Here is a 19752-nt window from a genome sequence, read left to right as displayed (position 1 = left end):
GAAACAGCGTTGAGCGTGTACGGGAGGATCTCTTGTAACACTGGCAGAAGAACAAAGTGGCTTGTTTGAATGTGTCTTGTTTACCGCAAAAACCCAAAGACCCTGATGTAGATCAAAATCTCCGGATACGGAAATAGCTACTGTATATCTGGCCTAAACGAGGCCGGATAAGGTGTTTCAGTAAAAGTGAGGACTCGATTAAACAGGCGATAAAACAGTAATCTGTCAGATCTCGTCAAAGGTAGTGGGGGCTTATAAAATAAATCTGTCATATCTCGTCAATGGTAGTGAGTGAGTTCATGAAATTACCCATTAATTAATCATTGCATTGTTTTTATTCATGAAAATCTTAGCTTTTTGGGAAATGAAAATGTTTTGAAAATGTTTTGGAATAATAATAATTAAAAACAAAATGTAGGAACCCCAAAATTATGTGACCCATAAAAATGTGTCCGCGACCCACAATTGGGTCCCGACCCACTGTTTGGGAAACAGTGCTCTACACTGCTGCTTTTTGGGAGTGAAAAGACGCAGAGATTCTCTTACGATCAGCCGTCGGTAACGGTTGGAAAGCGTCTCCTGCTGATAAAGCTGCCGTCGGCAGGTTGTCGGCAGCAGATTGGGACTTCTATCGACGTGCTGATGGGAAACAGGACTTGCTCAGTTGTCGTCCTTTTCCCCTCTGGACTGAAGGGGGTAAGCTTGGTTCTGCAGCTACTGTGCAGAACCAAGCTTAAATAAGCCAGAGACATTTTCCCGTCACACATTTGAACTAAATACCATATTCTCAACACGCAATTCCTATACCAATCGACCATCAGCTCCAAAGCATAGCTAGCGCTAAATGCTTTTGTTTGTTTTAACGGGGCTGAGTGTTGCCACATTTGACAGATTCTGTGAGTGAAACAAGCGAACTGGTCTATGAAAACAAGCCCAAAAGAGGCGACCATTTTCATCACTTGAGCCCTATTACATCAGTGTTTTTATATTATCTTGAAACCAATACCCAAATAAGCAACTACACTTCGGAAAACAAGCCATAAACAAAAGCAACCTGCAACTATGAATATTTACAAGCGACTTTACAGGAAGACTTAAAGTCACTTATAATGAGCAGACCTGGCAACACACTGGCAGACAGAGATCAATGCAAAACCAATGTTCTTTCTGCTGATTAGAGTTTGTGCTTAGTCTTTACCAACTAAATGCCACAGACTGCCGCAGACTGCCAATCTGAAGGAGTTGGAAAGAGTTTCTTGTAGTCTCTTTGGTGTGGACTCACCTTAATTCAACAGCATGTGCTGTCTTTCTCTCTCACCAGGCACTTGCAGGGGGGCTCCCTCCCTCCTCCCCAGGCCCCGGCCCCTCCCGTGGGGTACGTGTCCAGCACACTGGTGTCGGACCTGGAGACTGATCTCGCCGATGAGGATGAGGAGGAGGAAGAGGAGGAGGAGGAGGAGGATGAAGGTTACGGGGCCAGGCATCCCCGTGGCATCGAGCACACACCGGGCTCCAGCATGGATAACCTGGACAGCTCTTTAACAGGTGAGCTGGCCAGTGCAGTCGCATGCTCGCAACTGTATTCAATGTCGCTGTTACCTTAACACTTCCGCCGCCTAACCCAGCTGGAGGCGTGTTAGCGTTGTCATGGTAACCAGGTAACCAGACACTTGCTGTGGGTGCTGGTCAAAGATGCTGGTGCATACGTCATGACGCAACGTGCCCCAGAAGCAAAATGGGGCGTCTATGCTCCATTGTCTATCTGAAAACACCATAACTCTATAGAAAACACTCCGAATCAAAATTTCCCATCGCCCGCAGCGCAGCCCCCTCCACTCTCTAATGCAGCCGGGCCGGGGAGCTCATTGAATCCGGAGACAGATAGTTTCAGAACCGCTGTTAAAAGGGTTTCTCCTCGGTCAGAAACAGCCTGTCTTTGCTCTCCCACACACACACACACACACACACACACACACACACACACACACACACACACACACACACACACACACTATACATAATATGTACTAACACAGTACATTGTTTGTGTTTGTGTGTCTGAATTGATTAACTGTTTTAATGAGAAGTGCTGAGATGTGGTGAAATGCTATGATGAGTTGAACCGTGCGTTGAGATGTGTTCACATCCATTTGTAATGCCTTGTAAACAATTGTTCCTCATAACGTGTCCTTTATGAGCCTGTTGTATGCAAATTGTAAACGAACATGCTACCGAATTTACCTCAATCATGTACTTTTGGCTCTCGCTCTGGCAAATTATAATTATCCTTTCCCAAAATGAGATAAGAAAGTCCATGAATTTTAAACAGGAGAGTGAGAGGGAAATTAAGAGGAAGGAGAGAGATGGGGAGGCACGGGGAGTAGAGTGACTGTGATTTAACTCCACACCAGTGCCACCCATATCTTCCCTGGGAGATTTGAAATAAATTTCACGTGCGGCCATATCCCATTCCAGACTGGAGGCACCATTTCCATTTTTACAACTCTACTGAAAGCTTTTACAGCCGTCTGTCGGAGGGACACGTGAAGGGCATGACATTGGAACAGGAGAGGCAGTAGGGGCTGGGTCTTTAAAGGACCACACCGGTGGTGGTCTTGGCATGTTTAGCCCACACGACTTGCTATACACTTTACACTACTGTTGGCCCCTTTGGAAAATTATTAACGAAGCATTCCACCATTTGTTAGATCTGGAAATAATGACCAGGTTTCGCTATTTTCCGAATTGAAATGTTCTGCAGAGAATATTTGTGGCCTTTTTGAAACAATACATTACTATTATTTTATATTCCATGCCGTGGGTCGTAGTCAATGGTCTAAACATGTTAGACCTCCTACATTGCTCCTCTTCTACCAAATGGTGCTTATTGGTGAGCAGGAGGCTGAAACCTTACCTCTCTGAAGCCAGGGGTATTTTAAATAACATGGATGGCATGGCTATTGTATGAAGACAGAGGGAGACTATGTTGTTGAATTGAATACATACAGTAGGACCACAATTCCCCGGAATCTCAACAATTACGCAACCCTGGAGTCACATTTGCAAAAAAAAAAAAAAAAAGGGTGAGAATGTGATTTAGCACAGAATTCTCCATTAAGCACTCTCAGCAAAGCTGGTGGATAATTGTATTTGTTTAAATGCTACTCAAAGAAAGAAATTATTGAATGGTCAGGAAGAAGAGAGCAAAGGCAGAGGAGCTGAAAGAGAGGGGGTGAGAGGGGAGGGGTTGATGTGGTTGACACGGCTGTTTGCTTGGCCTGCCCTGTCTGTCGGTGGCAGCACTAACATGTAGTTTTCCGTGGGATGATGGAACAGTGGCTGCAACAGTGGTGACACATGCAGCCGCTGATATATTTAGAGGAATATAAAGCAGCAACTGGGCCCTAATCTGCTACATCTCGTCCCCACTGTATTACTCTGAAGACAGCACTATTTCTTCTTATCTCTCCGCAAGTCTCCCTCGCTCCCCATCCTCTGACAGCATAGCCGCGGTCCCAGCTCCAGGGTTGGGTGGGGGTGGTGGTGGTGGTGGGGTGGAGTGGGAGAGTCTGGGAGGAAAGTGCAGAGATTTATCGTGGCCACCATTTTGAGGTTGTACAGAAATGGGGGGGGGGGGCAGACTCTTGTCGAGCCACACTTGATAGATCTGTCATTGTTTTAATAATATGGAAATAGGTCTGTTTCCTTAATGTTACACCAAAGGCCAGTAAATCAAACATCCTCACTCTTGGCCTAGAAAAAAAAAAGGAAAAGCCAACTCTCTCCTCCTGGGGGCCATTTTTCACCAGCAGGTTGTCTGTTTGGGCTTCCCAATGTGTTATTTTATGTGCTGAGATAATACAGCATATTTTTCAGCAGATTAATGTAAAGCCTGCTGTTCCACGGGGTATTAGATGGCCATGTTTAGACTAAGTCTGCATGATGAAGTGAACAAGCAGGTGTTATCAAGGTGGAGGTATACGGTAGGTGGTATAATGCTGAGGTGTAGATAGCTGTAAAAGGCTGCTGTGTCCATAGTGAGCGGAGAGCCCGGCTGTTCTGGGCGATTACTTTCCCATAAAGCATGGCCTTGTTGGGGAGGAGCTGGGGTCACGTCTCTTGGCGGCAGGTAGAGACGCCTGCTCGTCAGGGGGAATGATTTCCCCCGATTAACGACATGCAGATGAGGGTCTCCGTCGGTATAAATCAGTTTTAGTGGCAGCAGGGACCCGGGCTGGGGTTTACTGCCCCCAGCAAGCTCCCATTTACTGGCCTTGCTCTATTAGTGCATGGAGCATGGGAGGTGACAGCAAGTGGTTTTTAGAGTACATGGTTTGGCCCATGTTGCTCTGATGCAAGACATGATAAAATGACATTCCCATAGAAAAGGATCGGGCCCTTAACCGGAGACCAAAGAAGAAAACACAATTCCAGAGCAGAGATTGAATTTTTATCAAATTATTTTGCGATGATTACAGTTTTGATTGGAGTGCAGTTCTAGAGAATTAAAGTGCTCCAAAGGTAAAGCAGTAGAAACGAGGTAGCCGGTCCGACTGAAAAGTCATTTTCTGATGTGATTTGCTGAGGCAGTGTTCCTTATAGCTGAGGTAGAGGAGCTGGAAGCCTCAGTGCTTCGGCTGGCATTGCCTATACTTTATTATCTGCTCTATTCTTTGTGGTAGAATTGGACCCAAGGAATTGACATTTTTCTTTCTTTCTGTCTTTCGTTATTTCTTTCTTTCTTGGAGAAAACTCAGGAAAGGACATTTTCAAAGAAAATTGCTTGTCAGGATAAGACAGAATGTAGTTACTTGTCTGTAATTTGTAGACTCCGTGCTGTATGGTGGGAATGTGAGGGGAGCTTCTTGTTCTTCCAAAATGTTCCATGAATGTGGGAGTAATTTGTTGCAACAGGGATACACAATGTTTTGAAATGCCAAATGACAATTGTGAGTATTTTTAGTGGCACAATAACCACCTCAACGTCATAATGTGTTTGAAAATGTTGAAGTTCATAGGTGAGGAAATCCATTGTAGAGAGATTTCCCAATGTCTTATATTTAACAATCCAGAAATACATTATGCAGTAGGTTTTCGTGGCCACGTCTCTTCTCTAATTATTTCTATTTATTTATCATTAATGTGATTATTGTATCCTCAATTTATGTAGACATTATGCCAATTCCCCCATTTGTATAGTCCCTGTGACTGCCAAGCTAGGCTCGCATAGCCAGACAACTATTCCACAATCTCTGAATGCTATATTGAGTCTGGAACTTCACATCCCGAAATCCGACTAACGGAGGCTGGCATTTCCGTTCACGAAAATATATTTCAAAATATCTTTACATGGAACTTTTTTTATTTCCATTGCTGCTCATCAGCAACCTACAGTATATATGCTTAGATGATTTTGATTTATATATTAGGATACATTTGCGTGACTTTAAAGACGAAACGGAAGTGGGGAGGAGGCTTCACATCCGCTTTATATTTTACTCATGATAAGAGCTTCCGTTCTCCAGACTGTGTGACGGAAGCATTTGAAAATTGTGGGAAGCAACAGTGTGGCCACGCGAGACTACTGCCAACCCCTACTGTTGGTCTGGGGAGGGTGTAGACAACCACATGTCTCCGTTGGTTCACCACCCGAGAACATGGCCAATTGTGTTGGTTGGAGCGCCCTGCCAAGCCAGAGGCACCGCAGAGGACTCAAACCCCAGTCTCCACGGTGGTGGGCAGGTACTTTAGTGCTGTCCCCGACCGGTTTCCCTCATGCCCGCTTCTAATTATGTTGCATTGTGTTGAATGCCATCACCAAAGAGACATTACGTTCTTATTGTTTTCAGCAGAGATGTGTTTGAACTGGCTTTGTTTCACTGCCGACCTGCTTTTACCAGCAGAATTCTAATTCTAACTTTTTGTATTCACCGACCTTTTTTAATCCCACTCCATGTGACCTTTGCCTCTCTTGTGCCTAATTAGACATCTGAACCCCCATTCATCCAACTGTGTGTGTCTTTGGCGTGTGCGTGCACACGCGTGTATGCGAGCGGTGTGCTTGGGTACTTGCCACTTTAACAATGTCTGCCAAGCTAGTCCCACAGAAAGCTGTCATATTAGCCAACTGTGCTCTGTGCTCTTGGTTGCCAAAGTGGCATATTTTTATTGGCAAACTGGTTCTTTTATATTTAAAGTGCTGGCTTGGCTCTTCCTATGAGGGAAAAACAATCGGAGAACATAAGGACATACTTACAGTAGCACTGATTCACAAGCAGAAAGCCACAAGAAGTTGTGCATATACTATGCGAGTCTTACGGGAAGCGCCTCAATCTCCTCAGGTTTTCCATTATATTTTGGTACTTCTGGGATGCTAAAGTATTGATTAATTCTCCCTTCTGACATTATGCCCATGTCCTTTAATCCTCCTGAAAGAGATATATGGGGTTACATATTTCCAGTGTCCTTGTTTACTCACCTATAACTGAGCTACATTGATTTTGTATTCAAACAATATCTTTACTTAGAGTCATATATCACTTTGGACCACTGGTTCTCAACATACTGTCCGGGGAGGGTTCCAGGGGTCCACAGCTAAATTATTGATAGTTATGAACCAAATGGTCTCGTCTGGGTCAAATGGACCTGTGATGGTCCATTCGGATTTGTAAACTCTCAGGGTTAAATGAACACGGAGGATTGTTTTGTGTACATTGGCATCCCAGGAAAAAAAAGAAAAGGATAATAATAATTGGGGGTCCTAATGCATATCAAACTGGGGGTCCTTGAGGTAAAAAAAATAAAGGTTGAGAAACGTTGCTTTAGACCAGTGGTTCTCTACTTGTGGGGGTATTTTTTAATACCTTAAAAAAAGTGCTTGTTCATATATGATTATTTTGGGTGGTGGCGGCCTGACTGCAACATTATATTATGCAAAAATGGCACACAAACCAATACTAAATCAGGCGGCTTGAAAAGGTTGAGAACCACTGCTTTAGACAGTGGAGCGAGGCAGACATACAGTATACTTTAGTTTATATGGTACCATTAGATGCTATTTTGTGAGCAGGCTTTTTTGTTTCACTTGAGGCAGCAGTGCTGGTCTTGGTTCTGCTCTGCTCTATTGTTGTATGGAAATGGACTGTCAGGATTTGTGTGTGTGTGTGTGTGTGTGCGTGCGTGCGTGCGTGTGCGCGTGTGTTTACAGTATGTGTTTACAGTATGTGTGTGAGTCAATTGAAAGAGGGCGGGTCAAAGCAGAAGGGCTGTACAAAGTGCTTCATTCCTGCCAACGGCGAAGCCCTGCAGCAAACAGAACAAACTTTGACTTAAATTGTGTGCCTCATTGTAAGATTAAAGAGCTGCTGCTTCCATCCAAATGTCCTCAAAGCAGCGCAGATGTTCATATTGAAGTGCAGTCCACGGAATTGGATCCAGCAGTTGAAATAACATGAGACTGAAATTTACATTTTAAAATAAGAAACATGCGCGCGCGCACACACACACAAACACACACACACACACACACACACACACACACACACACACACACACACACACACACACACACACACACACACACACACACACAGATAGACATTGAACCACATACAGGACAATACACACACACACACACACACACACACACACACACACAGAAGCTTAGACTATAATAGGTTTACACGCAGAGGCTGGCTGAAATTGTAGCTGTGGTGTTCCACAGGATCCATGGTGAACGGCTGGGGCTCGGCCTCAGAGGACGAGCGTAATTTCTCCAGCCACAGGTCCAGCTTGGGCAGTTCCTCCGATGGCTCCATCTTCACACACTGCAGCTTTGCCCAGGCCCTGGTGGCAGCTGCAGATAAGGCCGGTTACTGCCTGGAGGGTACTAGCCTCAGCAAGAGAGGTTTGTGCCGTGTGTGTGTGTGTGTGTGCGCGCGCGCAGAAAGCCTAGCAAGCCACGACCTGCTGCTTTGGAACTTCTGCCTCTGGGAGATGAAGATCTCCTCTGTTCTGCTCTGATAGTCGATCCTCTGTTGTCTTTTGGCTGATGTTTTCCTGCATAAAGTTGGCTGGTGATTTCCCCTCTGTTGTCGCTGTGGTTTGATGCTGTGCCCAGGTTGTGCAATGTGCATGGCACGAGCTGTACCGTACATGGATGGACAGAGGATGCCGCTTTCCCTCCTCTCTCTCTCCTTTACTTTGGCTTAGCCTTTTCTATAACTACCCTAGCTTTGCACTCTGACCTGTTTGGATTGAAGGGAATAATTGCCTCACACTGGTGTGTGTTCTCTTTCCTACAAAGCTCTAACCTTTATTCTGATCCAGGTTTTCTTCTTCTTCTTCTTGATTATTTAACTGCACTTTTTCTCAGAGTCCTGTGAGACTCCACTCTTATCGTCTTTCATTCATACAGTAATTCCTGCTGCTATTCTCATTCTCAACCTACTCACACTGAATGTCTCTCTCTCTCTCTCTATCTCTCTCTCTCCCTGCAGGTAAAGGCCTGTCCCACAGACCCCGACCCAGCAGTCCCTTCTCAACAGACGGCAGCACAATGGGCACACACAGCCTGGGCCACCAGAGGGCTGCCCGGCCCACCCGCAAACCCAGAGGCCAGGGCACAGCACCGCACCGGAGAGATCCTAGTGCTGATGGTGAGACCTCCACTCATCATCAGGGGCATCACAAGGGGGGGAAAAGTGGGACCATAAAATTGTAGATCTGCTATTTTTGAAGAAGTCGTGAAAATGTGTGCAAATCTTTGAATATATTTTAAGCGAACATTTGTAACTCAAATTTTGCTTCTGGGGGGTCCCTGGAACTAAATATTTGAGATGAATTTGAACCACACTGACATAGAAATATAGGTTTTTCAAAAAACCATAGCAGGATTTGAAATATTCAAAGACTTGCACAAAATGTTCACAATTTTTCAAAAATAGCAGATCTACAAGCTTGCTTGTGAGCTTGTATATCTGCTATTTTTCAATAGTTAAAGTACCCTGGGCCCAGAATATGGTGCGACACCCCTGCACTCATCATCATACTGCTTTTATATAGTACAGAGATTAACCTATAGGCTATACTTCATATTAGTGTGGTTGCTATAGACAACCACACTATTGTATTCGGTCTGAGAATTATAACCCTAACCCTATAAATAGTGAGACGGAATTCAGTTCCCAGTGGATTCCTCGCGACTCGCGTCAGTGCGACCACACCTTTTTGCACCTTTCTAGTTAAAAGAATTCTCTATCTCTCTCTCTTTTACATGTACTGCCTGTTTGTTTTGAACACTCTGATAATCAGATTTTTTGCTGTTATATATTTACATGTTTAATAGTCCATAATTAATCCACCTGTTTGCGTGAGAATTTACTGTAGCATTATCTGCGGGACACTTACGGTTAACAGCAGACATACAAGCTCACGTCGCGTTGCAGATGCAACCGTTGTGAGCTTGTAGATCACACTCGGCTGCGGCGCTGGAAGCTGCCGCACACCTTCTGCGCTATGCACGATGGGACGTTGGAAAGTTGTGGATAGAGAAAACATTTATGTTGTTTTGCTGTCTTGCTTTTGCAGGTCAAAAAAACTTGCACACGCAAAAGTTTGCATTTTACCAAGTGCATGCACACGCATATAATATTAACATGCCATTCATTACCATGTGGTCCTTCCTTACCACAGACCTACCTCCCCCACCTGAGCCCCCACCCTGCCAGGGGCAGGGCCGTATCCAGGGAGCCCGCAGTGTGGGCAGCATGGGGCCCCCTGCGGAGAGGAAGGCGTCTTCCCTGGAGCGCCAGCCAATGGCAGGGCCCTTATCGGGGCTGGAGGAGATGAAGAGCTCTGTTGACAGACAGACACGCACATCTCTGGAGCACCACCGCCAGGCCCAAGACAGGCTGGGCTCCATGGACCGAGGGGAGGATGGGCGCCGGGGACAGAAAACAGGTATGAGGAAATGGAATGCAATGAAGCTAAACACGGTATTTCAGAGTACATAGCCCATGTCTTTAGACCAGTGGTTCTCAAACCTTTACATGTTAAGGTCTCCCCTTAACTTTGACAGTGTATAAATGGAACCAAATGGACCCTAATAGGTCCATTTGGTTCCATTTGTATACTGTCAAAGTTATAGACTTGTAAGGGTCAATTTAGACCCCCATAAAGGAACGTAGAGAGTCCCTGAAACCCACTTTGAGAACCACTGCTTTACACAGATGATAGCCTGTCATAGATGCTCTGTTTTTTGCTAGCTCTGAGCCACGTCTTAACATTTGGGTATAAAGCTATTATAAAAACGTATGAGGCGTTGATAGCAGGAGGCCTTTAGATAATGTGGGGGAAAATACAGAATATACCATATAACTGAATATAATTTCTAGATGGCAATGTACAATGTAATATTTATGATATTTCTGTACTGATTGTACAATAGCTGTTGTCTTTCTATGAATGTGGTAATGTCTTGATACCCAAATCACCTTGAATGATTATCATAACATGAACTGCATCCGTTTATTATCTTTTAGTTTGTTAAATGAAATATGACATGTATTCTACATGCCAATTAAAGAGAATCTATGAAAAAGTCATAATAGCAAGGTCTCATGGCAGAATAATTAAATAATAATGATTCTTATTATTCATCAGTCATTAGAGTAGACAACGTATTAACTCCCTACCAGCACATTAGCATTCATTTTGCGTTGAAGAGAGAATTCATAATATACTGCTGCTGTACTTTGGCAGTGGCAGATTTTTGCTAAGCTCTTGTGCTCAGTTAGCTTCCATGCTGGGCTGAGGCTCTGCTTCCATGAACAGATTGCACTGTCTGCCACTTGCTCTGGCTCCGCGAATGCCACTCCCCTCAGCCTCCCTGCTCCTGTGGCCAATATTGGCCTCCTCTCATCCAGCCTAGGTAGGAGGCCCCAGCTATACCGAGATGCAGTCTAATCGCCCCAGCTTTCCTGTCTCAAACACAGGAGCCACACACAACCCATCTCTGTTTGAGCGCACTCACATTTATCTATCTGTGTGTGTGATCATTAGAGCCTTGCCCTTGTGGTGCCAGGGCTTTCAAAGATAGCCTAACAGACAAGGGAGCCTATGAGACACAGACAGGTGCCACAATCATCGGCAACATCTCTGAAGAAACAATCAGAAATGAATTCCCGTATGGCTTCCAGAGATGGCTGATGATGGCACAGTAGACTCCGCAGAGGTCAGGACACACTCTATTGCAGTCATTAGTGGAGCAGTGGGGAGTGGTATGATGAGATTTCTTGCTATGGAGGAGACCGCTGAGGGTCAGCGTTATACTGGCCCTGCAGCAGGGGGCGCCACACCAGCCAGACGGGCCCCCCTCTGCTATTGTGTTTACCCCCCTCATACGGCCGGTGGCTGCAGGGCCCATGTGTGTGTGAGTCCTCTCTGTGCCACGGGCCTGGCACTGCCCGCTGGCAACAGCACACTGCAGATGTCAGACGTGGGTGGAGGGAGGGGGGGGGGGGGGCTGAGATTGCAGGGTCTTTGTCTCCGTGTGGCTTAGCACACTGTAGCAACCAACTCATCTCAGTGACACTTGCATTATGCAGTAGCTGAGCAAAACATGCAGATTTCTTTGCATACAGTTTTTTTTTTGCCAAGATAAAATTAGAACCGTTTGTCATGCTCATTTTCAAACCTCATGAATGTATGGATGTTTTGTTTTCTATGTGTGTTCTCAGAGGAGGGTTGCTTACCCTACTGTAAACCTTCCTTCCCCTCCCCTGGGGGCCACAGTTCCTCTGGTACGGCCTCCTCCAAGGGCTCCACGGGGCCACGCAAGTCCGATGGCCCCCGGCAGCCACAACAGTGGACCGCAACAGAGCATGCTGAGTTCCTGGGGACCAATGGACAGGGACAGTACTCGGGGGAGTTATGTACGTATACCTCAGCATTTCCAGAGCGACTAACAAAGTGCTCGATCGGAGTAAATGCCATGAACCCTAGTCAACCCGGGGTCAAGTAATAAAGTGCCAATGTACTGTACACTACATGTAGTGCTACATCAGTGCAATCATTATTATTGTATCATTATTGCGTGCTTGAAAACTTTCAATAAGCCCTATATACTTTGTCGTGCAACGAATAGAGAAAATAGCCAAAAGAACATGCAGCATGTTGTGAGACTTACAAATTAAAATGGCCTCGGTCACACTTTAGACCCAGGGCATTGTAATACTGGGGTGGGAACAGCACGATCTTTTCATTAATGATATTGGCAATTTTACCAGAGGTGGTCCGCATCATGAAGAGATTAAGCTAAGAAATTAATGACATAGGCCATTATTTTTGTGTTTTCTTTTCTTTATTGTACATAATTATGGATGCGAAGGTTCATAATGGTTAAATAAAGGCCATAGATGTGTTTTTCACTGTTTTTGTTCTTTCCCCATTTAATTTGCTTCTCACAGAGTGACCTGCCTGAGAAGTGGAGGAAGCCTGCTAGGTGCCCAGCAGAATGATGCCTCACTGGTTGTGGTGCAATGGACTTTATCCTTTACCTGTGTGCTCAGAGGAAAGGAGTCAAGCGGGGGTCACTAGTGAAAAGCAGTGTGAGAGAACTGTAAATGTGATGTATAGACACAGATATACTGTACATCTCACATGGTTTTCGTCCTCAAGAAAATATTTTCCACCTCCTACCTTACTGTATTTTATTTTATTTTTATTTTTTACCTTTTTTTTCTTCTTTTTTTGGTTAGAAAAAAGCCAGTAAAAAATAAAATAAAGAAAACATCTATATGAGAACAACAGATTTTCAAAGCAACTGCCCTTGAGGGGAAAAAAGGGAAATTTTGTTTCCTGTAAATATATTCTTTACCTTGTTGTTGCATTGCTATGCAAGCCTAATTCAGTTTGAGCTTTTTATTTCCATATACAGGTAGTTGATTTTATCTGGTTATTTGTATTATATGTGAATTGAGTGGCTGTCGTGCCATAAAATAATTGTTTTATAATCCATCGTTTGTTAATAGTTACCATTGATTAATTATTATCATTATTATTATTGTTAATTATTGTTTTTGCACTGCAATTTTGGTGATAAGCACAAAAAACACAGCTCCTGCTGACATGAAGAACCGGAAGAATATGTGAAGAGGAGTTTCTGTACTGTAAAGTAGAGAGAAGAGTATATACTAATGTACAGAGAGATATTAAAGAGTAGGCTTTGCTCATGGACAGCAACAGATAAGATGGCCGTTCCCACAGTCCAGACTAATTGGGTGGTAGACTTAAAGGGTCCAGAGGGGGTTTGGGTTGAGGCTGGAGGAATTGTGCACAGATGGTACCGTTGTGGGCGAAGTAGTTGAGTATTTAAATTGTGCTAAGAAGTTTGATGTCAGAAACATACAGCCCTTACAGTTTTGGGGGTCTCTCCAGGCATTGTCTTGTTTTCAGAAACGGGGAGTGGTGGTTGGAAGGTTTTGTGTGTGTGTGTGTGTGTGTGTGTGTGTGTGTGTGTGTGTGTGTGTGTGTGTGTGTGTGTGTGTGTGTGCGCGTGTGCACGTGTAGGGAGGCTATTCACTATTTTTGTATGAGTGAGTGTGTCTGCAAGCATTTACATTTTCTTTTCATGTTTGTGTTTTACTGCCTAAATATTATTATTAATATACTTGCTGCGCGCTCTCTACAAACAGCACTGCAGCAGACACAAAGTGTGTGTGTGTGTGTGTGTGTGTGTGTGTGTGTGTGTGTGTGTGTGTGTGTGTGTGTGTGTGTGTGTGTGTGTGTGTGTGTGTGTGTGTGTGTGTGTGTGTGTGTGTGCGTGCGTGCGTGCGTGCGTGCGTGCGTGCGTGCGTGCGTGCGTGCGTGCGTGCGTGCGTGCGTGCGTGTGCGCGTGCGTGAGAGAGACGTACAACGTGCGTCGGAAAGGGGTGGGGTAGGGCAGAGAGATGAGAAAAATCTAACCACATGATTCAGTCTCAGCACTTACAATAGATACATGGATCTTCAATTAGCCTTAATAGGTCATCTGACAGACAAAGACAGAGGAGTATGTATCTCTTATGATCATTCCACAATAGAACATGTGCATTAAATGTCAGATATTACAGTAGAAACGTTAAACTTCAATCTCTTGAAAATGTGGCTTGCAAATCCTAACAGTGGAGCTACAGTTTTTGGTTTACATTAGGATTTTCTTAGTTGTCTTTTATGTGTATGTTTGTTCTCTTTTTACTTTTGTTTTTCTTCAATATTCTTTGCTTATTTTAAAGCACTTACTAACATGTTTTTCATAATGCCCATTAAAGAAAACAAAGCAATGACCTGCTTGGACCAGGTGAAGTGCTGTATATTCTCTGAACTGAAGCTTGGCTCTTCGGTTTCCAGAATACCATAGTCCGGCTGTCACTGAGGTGGGGTATGAAATTTGGTACGATATATAGTTTTTTTTTTTTTTGCCTAAAATGTTGTCTATATCAGTAGGAGCGAGATCATTTAGCGACCTAAAACCGGGTCGCGACGTGGTCGGTAGTTTTCAGCGACCGGGTCGCTAAATCGAGCGACCGGGTCGCTAAATCACCGACCGCGCCGCTAAATCGAGCGACCCGGTCGCTAAATCTACCGACCTGCCTGCAGTTTTAGGTTGGTAGATTTAGCGACCCGGTCGGAAGATTTTGCGCCCCAGTCGGTCGATTTAGCGACCCGGTCGCTCGCTTTAGCGAGGCGGTCGGTGATTTAGCGACCCGGTCGGGAGGTTGCGTGGCAGGTTAGTGATTTAGCGACGCGGTCGGTGATTTAGCGACCCGGTCGGGAGGTTGCGTGGCAGGTTAGCCTAACTGAGGTAAGGTTACTGAGGTTAGGTTTAGGGTTAGGGTTAGGGTTAGGGTTAGTAGGTCGGTGGAAGCGACCACCGGTCGGTGGATTTACCTACCCGGTCGCTGGATTAACGTCCCAGTCGGTGGAATTAGCGTCCCGGTCGATGGAATTAGCGTCCCAGTCGGTCGATTTAGCGACCCGGTCGCTCGCTTTAGTGCCGCGGTCGGTGATTTAGCGACCCGGTCGCTCCATTTAGCGACCCGGTCGCTCGCTTTAGTGCCGCGGTCGGTGATTTGGCGACCCGGTCGCTCCATTTAGCGACCCAGTCGCTCGATTTTGCGACCCGGTCGCTGAAAACTACCGACCACGTCGCGACCCGGTTGTAGGTCGCTAAATGATCTCGCCCTCTCTCTACCTACAGTCATGAATCCACCTGCTGACCGCCTTGATTTTGGGGGGTTATTTCTTCCCTATAAAAAGAATTGCTCAATGCTGACAGGTGGTCAGCAGGTGGTTTCATGAATGTATATAGACAACATTTTAGGCAAAAAAAAAATATATATATACACCAAATGGCCTGTTGGCAGCCGGACTACCATGTCAATAACCTTCAGTGCCATTTGAGGAGGGGAAGAAAAACAAAACACGGCAGAGTGTTTAGTGCACAGTGTAGCTTTGGGCCCCAAAGCCAAAACAAAAAGTGAACTGATGGTGGAGAAGAACCGTAGGACGTTTTAGCAAGCAGGTCCCACTGCCTCTGTCTCTACAGTCACAGACGGTATACAGTAGAGCAGACCACTTTCTATCCGTTTGACCACTATAGCACGCACACTTCCCAATCTGCAGCGGAAAGCCCAATTTATGCTTCCACAAAAATTTGTTTTTGCCAAAGCATAAATTAGCCTTTCACTTTCTCAGTATGTGATTCCTTCATAAACAATGTCATTATTGTTTGTTTGTTTTTTTAATGGGAAAAAAAGAAAGATTTCTTTGTATGCCTTTTATGGACTCCAAAACGCTGCTTATAACGATGTTTTTTCAATATTAATGTTCAGGAGTTTTCTGGTTCAGTGTTTTTTTTTGTTTTTTTCTTTTCTTTTTTTTTTGTACCGCTAATGTTGATAAAGGAGAGGTGGTCAGAAGCTGTCGTACTGTTGTCTTTTTTGCCATTGTCATTTCATATCATTTGCCCAGTGACCAGTGTTCTGGAAATGAGGTGCACAGAGTATCTCAGGTTAATTTACATTCTCGTGGTGTTCATGTGTGTGTGTATATATGTGTATATATCCATATGCATCTCCACTTGACTATGCCATTCCAGTTTCATTGCTGAAAAATATCCCCCTTTCATGTCCAATGCTGTCGTCCTCATTTCTTTTTTTCGGCTGTGGATTTTTGATTCAGATTTTCAATGTGCTGGTCCATCCACCTTAAGACAAGATGTCAGTAAAAGAACATACCAAATTAATATTGATATTTCTAATGTCTAATGCGTTCTAGTGTCTCTTTAATACTCATTGTTTTCTTTTAAAATCACAGTGTTGTTGTTTTTGTATTTATTAAAATGATAATAAAAGTATATTGTGAAATATGCATAAAGATTTGTGGAATATAAAATGTCTTTTTTTGGGTGGGGTGGGGTTCCTTCCTTGTAAAGTGTGCTGTCGGAGCAGAGAAAAAAGGCCATAAGGACTTGATAGGCTCACAGTGAGGTGAAACACCGAGTGAGAAGTCTATCACAATTACCAGTCACTCTTTGTCCTGCATGTTCACCACTGCTGCTTCTCTCGTGTCAAAACTAAAGAAGTATGAAAAATAACTCTCTTTGAACACAAGGAGCAAAACCGCTCATGATCTGCTTGTCAAGAAGCTGGGGGGGAAAAAAACATCTTTTTGGAAGGATGAAAAGTACTTTGGCTTTCCCTCTCTTTTGTTCCTTTTCTCAATATTGTTGGTTCTTTGTAGCCTATGTGTGTGTTACCTTTTTGCTATAAAACGGGATTAAAAAAAACAAAAACAAAAAGAGAATGTTTTGGGTGAAGTCTTTCTGTACAGTATGGGGCAAGGTGACACCCCACTCCAATGCCATTTCTACATTCTGCTATTTCCTTTCTGTAAACAACCTTCTGTATTCACTTGCATGTCCTTGTCCAAGAAGAAGAAAAAAAGTGGATCAAAATAAATGAACTTTTACAGTCTCATTCCCATGTCCTGTAAAATAAATCCATGTTTTTTCTTTCCTTGTACCTGGATCACTATCAAAATAAAATATTTTTGAAAAATGAAACCGCCTTAAACTCTCTGATTGCGGATTTTAAATGGCTCTCAAGATCTAGCAAAAACTATTCTACATTTTAATGTATTCCCAGATAACCAGCTTGTTTACTGTCTGCAAGCTGAATACATTTATCATGCCATAAAACCTTTGCCAATTTCATGCTCACATTTGCCTTTGTTGAGCCATTATTTACAGTACATGTGTTTCATGGAATTGGCAAAGTAATTAGTTTGTTAGATTTGTGTGAGAATTGAATTGACCTGGCCACCAATCAATCAACAAAACCATAAGGATATGCTCAGCTAACTACAGCAACCCCTGTGGACTCATGCATGCTACATTCTAGTCGGAAATTATGCCTATTGTACAATATATAATAAGGGAACAATTGGTTGCCAGAAACTTGGTATTGTGCCTTTGAACATCTCTGTACACTAAACCCTGGTTTATACTTAATTGCATGCCTGTGTTGTGCTGCACGGAATTATCAGATCTGCAAGCTCACAACATGTGATTTTTATTTTGTTATCTTTTTAATATTTTATGTCACATAATGACATGCCCAAAATAGGGATGCCAGGGATAAACTGGTTAAGAAATAATTTCACAGACAATAATAATAATAATACAATTTGTATATATTGTAGTTTATCACGATGTCAATCCCATCCGGTTCCTTCCCGTAAAAGCAAGCATGTATTCATGTTCATTTTTGCTGTATTTCTCTCACTCCTTGTTTCCTAGTTTTGCCTCTCATCTGACTAAACAGAGGAAATTGCCACCAGTGGGGGGTGGGGATGTTGTTGCACCTCCCTTTGTGATTAGTGTTCACCGTTCACAGAGGGTCTTTGGGGTGATATAAGACATGTTTCTTAGGCATTGGTTCGGGAAATCTTTGTATTCATATTTATGGTAAAGGGTTCACCAATCTATCGTGACCCTTTAAACAAACCCATCAGCCGAGGCTCGGCAGGGACTGCTCCTATTTCACACCTCTGCCTCTGCTGCTGCCTGGGGGGGCAGATCGAGAGTAATGACTCCCTCTGCTCTTTGCAAACTAAGCAACTTTTCCTCTGCGCCCATCTTTTATTTCCAACGGTTTGCCAGTGTGTGTTATCCTAGTTCCCTCATTTCTCACCACCTCCTCCTCCTCCTCGGCCAAAGGAAGGCAGGTCGTGGTGATACGTCTTTGTCTCTGCAGAATCCCAGAAGCCGGTGTGCTCGTGTGTGTGTGTGCAGCTGTGGCATAGCACAGCACATGAGACATGGTGGAGATGATCTGTGGAGAGGTTGGATGGAACGATCTGTGCCCGGTGAAATAAGCAATGCTCAGCAAATGCATAGGCTACTGTTATAGTTGTGCAGACGTGTGTATGCATTTTTGTGAAGGAAAGGAACAAGCTCCTGTGCATGTCATGTCCCCCAGGACTTCAAACTAGCAAAAGTAACCCCCCTGCACAAAAAAGGTAGCAAACTAGACCCTGGAAACTACCGCCCCGTTTCCATTCTTAGCTCCATATCCAAAGTCATGGAGAAAATAGTCTACGAACAGATTGCAAGTTATCTCGATGAGAATAATCTGATTTACGAGTTCCAATCTGGATTCAGAAAATCCCATTCCACTGACACATGCCTTCTCTATTTGACTGACCAAATCAAACGCAAAGCGGATCAGGGCAAATATAGTGGCATGGTCATGATGGACCTCCAGAAGGCATTTGACACCGTGGATCATGCTATTCTGATTGAGAAACTAAAAGCCATCGGTCTTGACAGCGCAGCAGTGAGCTGGATGCAATCTTACCTGGTGGGGAGGGAACAGGTGGTGGAGATTAACGGAACCCTGTCCCCCCCCCTCCCAGTAAGCTGTGGTGTTCCTCAAGGTAGCATACTGGGACCTCTGTTGTTCCTAATATACGTGAACGACATGGCATCTGCTTGCGACTGCAACCTGTTCCTGTTCGCGGATGACTCGGCTCTCCTAGTCTCGGGCAAGGACCACTTGCAGGTTGAAAAGACACTTAACTCTGAACTGAGTAAGATCTGCACATGGCTTAACGACAACAAATTATCAATTCACCTGGGAAAAACCGAGTCCATCCTCTTTGGATCAAATCATAATCTCAAAAAGGTAGATGACTTCACAATCAAAGTGGGTGACAAGGTCATAACACGAAAAAACAAAATCTCTTACTTAGGATGTATCCTTGAAGCTAATCTTTCCAGCGAAAAGATGACTTCAAAAGTAATAACAAAAATCAACCAACGAACTCGTTTCCTACAGAGGATCGCCCCAATGGTCAACTTCAACACACTGAAGACCATAGCTGGTGCAATAATCCAGCCCCTCTTTGACTACGGAGTCCACGTATGGTATCGTGACGCCCCACAAGCCCTTAAAACTAAACTCCAAACAGCCCAAAATAAACTAATTAGGGTCCTGCTTAACCTTCCCTATCAGACTCACCTCACCGCTACTCACCAGTTAAGAGTAGGGTGGCTCAGAGTAGATGACAGAGTACAGCAACTTGCAATGGGCCTGGTGTACAAGATACACCACACCACTATGATACCCAAGTACCTGTCAAAATACTTTATAAACGTTAAGGATGTCCATAATTACAACACCAGAGGCAGTGCCACAGATCACGTTCAAC

At 44.2% G+C, this 19752-nt stretch overlaps 1 protein-coding gene across 7 annotated transcripts in view; it reads left to right on the top strand.

The window, feature by feature from the left end:
• robo2 (roundabout, axon guidance receptor, homolog 2) overlaps positions 1–13761 on the top strand; it is a 226244-nt gene extending 212483 nt beyond the window's left edge. For 6 of the 7 annotated variants that reach the window (XM_080732095.1, XM_080732099.1, XM_080732097.1 and 3 more), the window contains 6 exons: positions 1322–1545; positions 7724–7906; positions 8499–8657; positions 9694–9960; positions 11739–11933; positions 12468–13761. In XM_080732095.1, coding sequence (XP_080588221.1) covers positions 1322–1545; positions 7724–7906; positions 8499–8657; positions 9694–9960; positions 11739–11933; positions 12468–12469 — 1030 coding nt within the window. In that variant the 3' untranslated portion in view covers positions 12470–13761. The remainder of the gene's footprint in view (positions 1–1321; positions 1546–7723; positions 7907–8498; positions 8658–9693; positions 9961–11738; positions 11934–12467) is intronic. The other variant, XM_080732096.1, reaches the window with a different exon arrangement.
• Positions 13762–19752: the final 5991 nt, after the last annotated feature.

This window comes from Nannobrachium achirus (genome assembly GCF_963921795.1).
Source record: "Nannobrachium achirus genome assembly, chromosome: 8".
Classification (NCBI taxonomy): domain Eukaryota; kingdom Metazoa; phylum Chordata; class Actinopteri; order Myctophiformes; family Myctophidae; genus Nannobrachium; species Nannobrachium achirus.
This window is presented reverse-complemented; position numbering and strand designations above follow the sequence as displayed.